General features: G+C 15.0%; 1 protein-coding gene across 1 annotated transcript, besides 25 other annotated features; it reads left to right on the top strand. All coding sequences in view use genetic code 6, as the record gives it.

Annotated features, from left to right (window-relative positions):
• Nucleotides 1-461: 461 nt before the first annotated feature.
• Nucleotides 462-505: a microsatellite.
• Nucleotide 506: 1 nt separating this feature from the next.
• IMG5_133780 (radial spoke head protein, putative) lies at nucleotides 507-2,504 on the top strand (the record flags this gene model as incomplete). The annotated part of the gene is made up of 7 exons (XM_004031905.1): nucleotides 507-776; nucleotides 821-1,180; nucleotides 1,282-1,360; nucleotides 1,399-1,500; nucleotides 1,562-1,650; nucleotides 1,700-2,327; nucleotides 2,409-2,504. Coding segments are annotated over 7 exons (1,624 nt in total), but the record flags the coding sequence as incomplete, so codon positions are not given.
• Nucleotides 1,208-1,280: a microsatellite.
• Nucleotides 1,656-1,689: a microsatellite.
• Nucleotides 2,206-2,323: a microsatellite.
• Nucleotides 2,505-2,509: 5 nt separating the features above from the next.
• Nucleotides 2,510-2,565: a microsatellite.
• A 314-nt stretch (nucleotides 2,566-2,879) lies between these two features.
• Nucleotides 2,880-2,923: a microsatellite.
• Nucleotides 2,888-2,923: a microsatellite.
• A 1,552-nt stretch (nucleotides 2,924-4,475) lies between these two features.
• Nucleotides 4,476-4,520: a microsatellite.
• Nucleotides 4,476-4,524: a microsatellite.
• A 712-nt stretch (nucleotides 4,525-5,236) lies between these two features.
• Nucleotides 5,237-5,358: a microsatellite.
• Nucleotides 5,248-5,375: a microsatellite.
• Nucleotides 5,249-5,358: a microsatellite.
• A 347-nt stretch (nucleotides 5,376-5,722) lies between the features above and the next one.
• Nucleotides 5,723-5,817: a microsatellite.
• Nucleotides 5,723-5,838: a microsatellite.
• Nucleotides 5,762-5,839: a microsatellite.
• Nucleotides 5,788-5,845: a microsatellite.
• Nucleotides 5,846-6,539: 694 nt separating this feature from the next.
• Nucleotides 6,540-6,582: a microsatellite.
• A 94-nt stretch (nucleotides 6,583-6,676) lies between these two features.
• Nucleotides 6,677-6,714: a microsatellite.
• Nucleotides 6,691-6,724: a microsatellite.
• A 1,031-nt stretch (nucleotides 6,725-7,755) lies between these two features.
• Nucleotides 7,756-7,823: a microsatellite.
• Nucleotides 7,809-7,871: a microsatellite.
• A 2,104-nt stretch (nucleotides 7,872-9,975) lies between these two features.
• Nucleotides 9,976-10,077: a microsatellite.
• Nucleotides 10,078-10,224: 147 nt separating this feature from the next.
• Nucleotides 10,225-10,290: a microsatellite.
• Nucleotides 10,252-10,289: a microsatellite.
• Nucleotides 10,252-10,290: a microsatellite.
• Nucleotides 10,291-10,452: the final 162 nt, after the last annotated feature.

Below are 10,452 nucleotides of genomic sequence, written 5' to 3'. Positions count from 1 at the left end.
TTTCAGCAGAACCATAACCAGTTGGTTATAGAAAAAAATATAATGACTCAAATAGTGAATCAAGGTAAACATATTATATCTATTTATTTATATTATCTTTATTTTACATATTTTAATATTAATATGTATTTTTTTAAATTAAAAAAAAAAAAAAAAATGTACATAAATTATAACAAATTAAGAAAATAATATATATAATAATATTAATTTTATATAATTAAAAAAAAAAAAATAGATCTAAAGAAAGAAGCAAGGTTTTCTAATAAAAAAAAAACCAATTTAAAACAAAATAATAAAAAAAACTTTTTTTTTTTTTTTAAACAAAAAAAAAAGGCAGATGCAAATGAAGAAGATCTTATATAATAAATAACAATATAAAATAATAATTATGAAGAAATAAATGATATTCCTTTAGTTGATGAAAAAGAATTAGAACCAGATTATTATATAGACAAGCCAGTAAAAAAAATAAAAACAAAAAATAAAAAAACAAAATAAAATAAAAGCCATCTCCAGAATTTAAACCAAAAGAAAAAGGAGTAGAAGTATCTACATAAATAATAGATAATGAATTATTTGATTACATGTTAGAGGTGGAGCCTATATTATAAGTTTTGATAGGAAAAACAATGGATTAAGCTCGAATGGAGTTAATAGAAGAATATGAGCAAGTTGAATTTTTGAAACATAAAGCTTAATATGAAATAAAAAGAAACGCAGAATTAATGGTTACTTAAAGAATGGAAGCAGCACATATAAGAAGATAAGAAGAAAAAGTAAAAAAAATTAAAAAAAAATAATTTATTAAGAAAACACAAAGGAAAGAAGAAACTGTCAACATAAATTAAATAGAGATTAATAAATATATATTCATAAAAAATTAATTAGTAGATAATTAATAAAAAGAGCTTTAAATGATGTAAAATCTAATTCTCTAAAAGATCTTTAAAACTTAGGGTATTTAAGTGATTAAACAGTCAGTAAAATAAGAGCAAATTACTATCCATTAATAATTGAAAATGCTGTTAATTTAATTCATAATAATGAATAGTAATAAAAAAATATAGATATGCTTTTGAACAAAATATAAAACAATGTATAAAGCTTGCATTAATAAAATTTATAAAAATAAAGATAAAAAAAATAAGATATTTTTGATGAAAGAGAAAAATAAAGAATAGTACTATTTTTAAAAATATTTAAAATAATATATATAAATATATATATATATATATATATATTTATTATTATATATATATATATATTATTATATATATATAGAAAAAAGAAATTAGAAAATAAAAAAAAAATGAATGGAAAAGAAAAATGGCTTTAAATTAAATTAGATAATAAATTTTAAGTAATACTTTTTTTTAAAAAATATTTTAAATTAAATAGATAAACTATATGAAAATATAATAAATAAATCTGAAAAAATTGAATAAATCTAAAACGGAGATTTCACAGATATTACAGGAGACAACAAAAAGACTCCAATAAGTAATAACATTATAAACAAAATATTTAAAAATATTAATTTATTAAATAATAAAAAAATTAGTACCTGTATTTGGTGGATTAATAGGTTAAATATGGACTTCAATCGAATCTTATAATAGAAATTTATAAGATAAATTAAATGATAATAATGTAATAAAAAAACAAAAACAAAAAAAACAAAATAAAAAACAAATAAAAGATTCATGATATAGTAAATAGTTTTCTTACTAATTTAAAAAATGGATTAACAATAAGATTGAATTAAAATGAGAAATAATTTTATGAAGATAAAGTAAAAGAGCTAGAAAGTAAAACTGAAAATTTGAATGAAGAACGTGCAAATTTTGTCAATGATCTACTTTAAAATGAATAACTCTATTTTTTTTAAAATACAACTATTGATTTTATTCGATATAATTTATTAAATTCAGAAACAGAAATATAGGAATTAAAAAAAATATACAAAGTATTATTCACAAACTTATCAATTAGCATAAAACCTGATTTAGTAGAAAATGGAGAAGAAAAAAATTATAAATAAAAAATGTTTTTTGTATTTGATAATTTAGATATGTATATATAAGAATAAATAAACATAATTTTAAATATAAGAATACCTTTTTTAACGGAAGAAGAAATGCAGGCAGTAAAAGAAAAAGAAGAAAAAGAAAAAAAAGTATAAATGAATGAATCAACTTAAAATTTATAATAATCATTATAATATTAATAATAATAATAATAATAATAATAATAATAATAATAATAATAATAATAATTATTATAATAATCTTAATAATTATAATAATTATAATTGTAATAATAAAAAAGTATATCTTAGGAAAAAATATAATAAGATATAGAAATAAATAATGTAGAAAATAAATTTGAAAATTAAGAGAAAAAATTAGAAGAAGAAGAGAAATTAAAATATGATGAATTTGTTGATATTTATAATGGAGAAGGATATTAAAAAGATTTAGATAATTATTTGAAAAATTCAAGAAGTAAAATATAAATATATATATATACATATATATATATATATATATATATATATATATATATTAATATTTAAATAATTAAATTTTATTACAGGGGTTAATTTATATGAAGATTTTCCTGCAGGATTTAATATCTTTTAATCAGAAGAAATGAAAATATTATGTTTCGATGATAGAGGTAGTGAGTATTTGAATGTATTTATGTTTTAAATTATAAAAGATGTTTTGGGTTAAAAACATGAACTTATTACATTTTAATAGTTTTAGGAATTATTCAAATAATTAAATATGGAAATTGAAAAAAATTTCCTAAAAACTATTTTTGAAGAATAAAAATTATCATAAATTCCTATTTTCAATATTGAATTTGCATTTGTTTGAACTTGAAAAAAAATAAAAAATGAAATAAAAAAAAATAAAAATTTATAAAATAATATATAAACATTAAAAATCTATAAAATTTATTATAAATCTATAAATATAATATTATATATATATTTTTTTTAGAATAAATTTTAGTTTAAAAAATATAAAAATGAAAAATCATATTCAAAAATAAAGTAAATAATGTTTTTAAACACTAAAATATCATAAAGCTTCAAATAAAACACTAAATACATAATAAACGTAATTTTCACAATAACTAAAAGATGAATTTTAAATAAAAAATGACTAATTAGATTTATAAAGTCTAAATAATAATTAACAAAATATAAAAATTAGTGAAAGATATACATTAGATAAAAATATACTAAATGACCTTTAAATAATATGTAATGCCTTTAATAAATTAATAATATGTCTATGTAAAAAAACGAATTTATTAATATGTTTTGATTAACATGCAATACATGAAAGAATACGTTATGAATTTTTCTAATTTTTATATTTCCAAAAAATAAATAATTTTTAAAAATCTTCAATTCATTTTGATTCTATTAATCTTTCTGAAAAAAATGAAAATTCTTTATTTTTTTCTATTCTATCTTTCGAGCCAAATCTAAATATAGAAATTATACTTTCAGATTTATAGTTAAAATAACTATTTTTAAAAATATAAAAAATATCATAAATATTCAGTTTAAAAATCTAAAAAATTAATAAAGTTGCTTTTAATTCTTTTAGAGTTACTTTAAATCCTCTTTTTTTAATATTTAATGTATAAATAAATGACTATTAAGCTTTTATTTAGGAAATTATACATTAAGACTTTAATTTTAACTTAAAAATACCTACTTAGGTTGATAGTATTCTAATGTATAAAGCCTGTAAAGGTGCAATAAAATTCAATGAATAACTAAAATGCAAATAAATGTAAATTCTAATTGAGAATCTTAAAAAAACAGATTTTCCTTTTTTTTGTGTTCATGGAAGATCTTCAATTCATCCATTATATAATTTTGAAAAAGGAAAATATTTAAAGTTTATATAAGAAAAAAAAAAATATTATTTATGAAATTATATTTTCTAAGAAAAAAATTATTATTAATTTAAAAAAAAAAATATATATTATATATTATATATTTATAATTTTAGTTTTTTAGTCTTTCATTTTTATATATTAAATAATCAAATTTGTTTATGTTAATAATTTATATATATTTTAATATTTTTTAAAATATATTTTATCTTAAATGATTAATAACATTAAATTAAAAAAATAATTTAATTTTATTAAAAAATTATTATCTTGATATATAAATAATTTATTTAAAAAAAAATAAAAATAATTTTATTTAAACAGAGTTAAATAAATTTAATTAAATATAAAAAAAAATGAATTTATAAAATAAATTATTTTTATGTTTTTTTTTAAAAAAAATAAAATAAAAAATAGCAAAATATTAGAATTATATAAAATAATCTAAAAATATGTAAAATTGTTTATATAAAAATATTTTATAATGAAAACAAAAAAAAAGAATGAATAAAATAATAATAATAAGACATAAGACATAAAATTTAAATAAAAAAATAAATAAATTAAATATAATTATAAATAATATAAATTATTATAAAAATTTATTAAAAATTTATACATATTAATTCAAAAATAAATTCCAAAATAATAATGAAAACAAAATCAAAATAAATATGCACATGCTTTTAAAAATTATGCAATATTTAATATAGAAAAAAAGAATTAATTTATTTTGGGCTATAGTTTTAATATTATAAATATAATTAATAGACATAATAATAATAAACTTTAGTAATATAAAATTAAATTGTTAAAAAATAAATGTTTTTCAATTTGCTATATAAGGCTCGTTATATTAGTATTTTCTATAATAATATTTAAAAATAAGCATTACATGAATTTAAAAAAAAACAGAAAATAATTTTTCCTTTTCGTTTATAATATAATATTAACATATCTTACTTTAGAAGAATTAATAATATTCTAAAAATATAAAGAGAAGATAATTATATATATATTAGAATTAGGATTAATAATGATATTTATATTTAAATCAATATAGCATAAAATATTTACTTTAATAAGTTAGATTTTTATTATTTTTTACTTTTTTTGTAGAATTTTCAACTACTATTTTAACTTCTAAATATTTTTTATTTTTTAATTTATATTTATTTCCTTTTTTATAATATATGTGATTTTCATACAAAAGATAAGTAAATTAAAACTTATATTGAAAAATATAGAAATACAACCATAACTATAATTTGAAAATTAGGAATTGAAAAACAAAATTAACGAAATAAAAAAAAAGATAATGATAACAATAATAATAATTATATTAATAATAATAATGATAATAGTAATAATAACAATAAAAATAATAATAATAATGATAATAATAATAGTAAAAATAATAATATATATAATAATAATTTTATATTTAATAATAAAAATGAAAATGTAAATAATAATTTAATTAATTTAAGTTTTTTTAATATGCCAATTTAACATTAAAATAATATTGATAATATAAATTTTGATAGTAATAATTTATCAAAAAGTGAGAAAATAAATATTTAAAAATAAATTAGAGGAATAGGATAAAAACATGAAAGAAAATCAACATTTTTTGAATCCAAAAAAAAAAAAGAATTAAGCCGATATTAGAATAAATATTTATTAAAATAATAACAATAAAATAAAAATTTAGTAAATTTTTATAATATGTTTTTTAACATAATTCCTTAAGGTATAGCTATTATAAAATAAAATGAACATAAAAAAGTATATATAAAAAATATTTATATAATAATTATATATATTTGTATATAAATCAATATATATATATATAAATTTATATTATATATATATTTATATTATTATATATGATATTTATTTTTTTATTATATATATTTTTTTTATAGAAATCATAAATAAATTAAACTTTATTATCTTTACTTGAATGTGATGATAAGGATTAATGTATTGATATTTTAAAGAAATTAAAAAATATTAAATGGGATGAATAATCATAATAAAAATAAAATAATACATAATTTTAAATTAAAACAAACTTTAATGTATAAAATTTATTATAATTTATTTAAAAATAAAATAATTTAATTAATTAAAAAAAGGATATATGTAATTCAGATGTAATTTCTGAAAAAAATACAATGTTTGCTTCATAAAATAATAATATTATTCCAAATTTAATTACAAATAGTTATCCTATAACAAATACAATAAATAATCCTAGTTTAGTAAATACTAATAGTCATAATGAACGTAATAGTATTATAGTTTAAAATTTACAAGAAAATAGTGATTCTGATACTTTTTTTAATAATTTAACTAGAAGGGTTACTTTTATTACTGAATATGAAAAGCCTCAAAAAGCTAAGTCTAAAAAAAATATTTTTACTTAAAATGATTTTTGTTAATATTAAGCTTAATCTGATACATTTATACAAACTAAGAATCATTATTATTCTGATATATAGAAATTTTCATTTTAGACAAGTTAATCTTACTAAAGTTAGAAATCTAATATGTTTTATGAATAATAGGGTTTAAATATTTTAAAAGCTAGTAAATTTCAAGTTTAAAACGTAATATATATATATATATTTATATATATATTTTATATAATTTATAAAAATAAATAAAAAAAAGAACAAATCAACCAAATAAACCGTATAAAAAGAAATAGAGAATATAGAGGTGTATATATATATGTAAAAAAAAGAAGAAAAAATAAATATTTAAAAAAAAAATATATAAAAAAAATAAAAAAAAATAGAATCAATTAAGAAATTTCAAATCGTTTAATAATTATGAAATGATAGCAGTCCATATAACCATGATCTGTAAATACGAAATAAATAAAAAAACCAAATATTTCGAAATCACATTTATACCCTGTGTAATAAACTATGAAGCAACCATCCTTCTTGTAGTAAAAGATACAACTCATTTTAATGAAATAAGTGTTTTAAGAGTAAAAAAAAGCATTTAAGTATATAAAATATTAAAAACTTAATATAAAAGTAAATAAATGAAAATAAAACCTCTATGCTTTCATAAGTAGCTCATGAAATAAGAACTCCTTTAAATTGCATAATAAATATGATATAAATAGGATCAGACATGGTAATAAAAAAGGAAGTTAATGAATTGTTTTTGTTTCCAGCATTAGCTAGTGCAAAGCTACTAAATAATCTAATATAGGACCTTTTAGATATGGCTTAAGTCAAATCTGGGTGTTTTAAATTATCAATAACAAAATTTAGTGTATAGGACGTATTAAAAGAAACAATTTAATTAATGGGAATATAGGCATAAGGATAAAATTTATAATTATAATATTAAATAGATGAAAATGTGCCTGAATTCTTGTATTCTGACTCTTATAGATTTCGATAAGTTATAATTAATCTAATAGGAAATGCACTCAAGTTTACATAAAAAGGATCCGTCTCTATTTTTGTTTCTTTAATATAAGATAATCTAATCAAAATTAATGTAAAAGATACTGGTTTAGGTATAAAGCAAGCAGATATATTAAAATTATTTAAAGCTTTTGGAAAAATAGATGATGAAAAATCTAATGATTTAAACCCAAAAGGAGTTGGATTAGGACTAATGATTTCAAATGTTTTAGCAAAAAAACTTTCATCACCTTAATTTTAGTAATTTATATTAAAGTAGTAAATATTTATATTTTTTTTTTAAAAAAAGAGATTAAGGAATATCAGTAGTTTCTATTTATGGAGAAGGATCCGAGTTTTCTTTTTATGTATATAATCATAAAAATAAAAAATAAAAGTAATATATATATACATATATATATATAAATATATATTTACATATATATAAATATATTTATATATTTATATTATTTTTTTTATAAATAATTAAATTTTTTTTTTTTAATATTTATATTAGTGATGTTGATACTACTTGCAGTTAAAAATAAAAAAATAAAAATTTATAAATAATAGATGAAGAAGTAATATAATATTCTAATTAAATTGAATTATAAAAGTTATAAACTTATTTTATTTTATTTTTATAAAAAAGAAGATATTATTAATTATATATAAAAAAAAATAGTTAATAACAATATTTATTTGAAATATAAGATGATTCAATAGATTACTCAGATATCTAAAATAAAATAAAATAATTTGAAATTTAGCCTTCTTTTTCTTTTTACAATAATATAAATAATCAAGAGCTCTTTATTTTTTAATAGTTTAGTTGTGATAATTCTTTTTATAAAAATTATTAATAGAATAAAAAAAGCATTGCCAAAAGTATATATATAGAATCTTCTTTAAAAACTAAAAAATAAATTAAATAATGTAAATGTGTAAATATATTAGTAGTAGATGATAATAATTTTAATATACTTGCAATAAAATTACAACTTTAAATTTTAGGAATATTAGTAGATTCAGCACTTAGTAGTGAATAATGTCTCCTTAAAATTGAATAAAAACTTAATAATTTATGCTGTAAAATGTATAAAGTAATTTTTATGGATATTGAAATGCCCCTAATTGGTGGTATTAAAACTACTCAAATTATTAGATAAAAATATAATTAGTTTCCTATTACTATAATAGGATGTAGTGGATATTCGAGAAATTCTATAGAATATTAAATGAGTATAAATGCAGGAATGAATGAGTTTTTAACAAAACCTATTGATAAATAATAATTAATTAATCTGATTGATTTATTTTATTACAATTGATAAAAAGATTTATTTTTGATTTGTATTATTTTTTTTATATTATTAATTAAACATATTTTACAATAATTTACATATAAAAATTACATATATATAGATATATATTAATAAATCTATAAATATAAATATATATATATTTATTTATATTTATATTTACAGTTTTAAGTTAATAAATAAAAAATAATATTATAAATATAATTAAGTTCTTTTCTTATTATATAATTAGTTAATAATTATAAATTAATTTTTTTGTATATATAAATGTAAAAAAAATCATAATCGGTTTATTTACCTGCTTGGAATGATTGTTAATCATAAAATCCTGAAAAAAAACATTAGATTTTATAAGTTTATTTAAATTAAATATTAATAATGTTAATAATAATTATTTGTATTTTTTTAAAATATAAAAAATAAATAAATAGAAATATGCTGTCCATAAATATAATTTACAAAAAATAAAATCAAGAAAAATTTCTATACACTAATCACTTGCATAAATATAAAAATACTAAAAATAACCAATATTAATTACCTCAAAATAAAGCAAAGTTTTAAAAGGTTTTTTTTTTTATTATTATTAAAAAAATATATAATTAAAAAATAACTCGTTATTATTTTTAAAAAAAGATTAAAAGTTTTTTAGAGGAATTGAAAATTTATCATTAGTGAATAGATTATTAGAATTAAATATAAAAGGATCATTATATAAAATAAACAGTATTTAAAAAAATTAATATCAAGTAGAAATAAACCATTAGGAGCAATAAAGATTAATATAAATGGAAAAAATAGATGAAGAAAATAAAGTTAATCAAAAATAAATATATAATTTAATAAAATAAAAAGTAAATAAATAGAAGATTAAGAAATGTAAATTCTACTATAAAATTCAAATAATTTTAACACGAATATATTAAACATAAAAATCATATAAAAAATTTAAACAAAAATTAAGGTTATATTTAAAATAAAAATAACAAAACAAAAAAAAACAAATATTATTTATATTAAATTATTAGGAAAAATGTTTAATTGTTTTATTGAAAAAGATTTTTAAAAAACAGTTTAGAATATAGTTAAATTAAAATTATTAAAAAAACCTTATACACCTACAAATAAATCAAGTAAAAATATAAAAAAAAAAATAGACTTTATATTAAATACATATATTTCTATTCTATTAGTTTAAAATTTAAATTCAAATCAAAATAATAAAATTTATAATAAGAAAAATTAAGAAGATTCATAAAATAATTAAGATTAGGATTATATGACAAAACAAACATCACATAATTAAGATTAAACAATAGGGCAAATAACAAATAATTAAGATTAAACAACAAATCAAATATAAAATAACTAAGAATAAACAATAAAATCAAATTAAAATAGTAATTCGAATTAATAACCTAGCATTTGAAAAGAATTAATTGTATTTAATTTTATCTTATATGATAATGTATATTAATAATTCTTATAAACATCAAAGATGAACTCTTAAAAATTAGGATTAATCTATAATATAATAAATTTAAAAAAAAAAAAAAAATGTATTAAATATAAACTATATATTAAAAAAAAAATATATATATTCAAAAAAAAAAAAAATTAGAAAATTTACCTTATAATAAATAAAAATGTATTTAAATTTATATATTTAAATTAAGAAATTATTAGATATAGAAAATATATTAATAAAAACTTAAAATTAAAATTTAAGGTATAACATTAAAATTAAAAAGAGAAAAAAAAATCTTATTAAAGCG

This window comes from Ichthyophthirius multifiliis (genome assembly GCF_000220395.1).
Source record: "Ichthyophthirius multifiliis unplaced genomic scaffold scaff_1120509251044, whole genome shotgun sequence".
NCBI lineage: Eukaryota > Ciliophora > Oligohymenophorea > Hymenostomatida > Ichthyophthirius > Ichthyophthirius multifiliis.
This window is presented reverse-complemented; position numbering and strand designations above follow the sequence as displayed.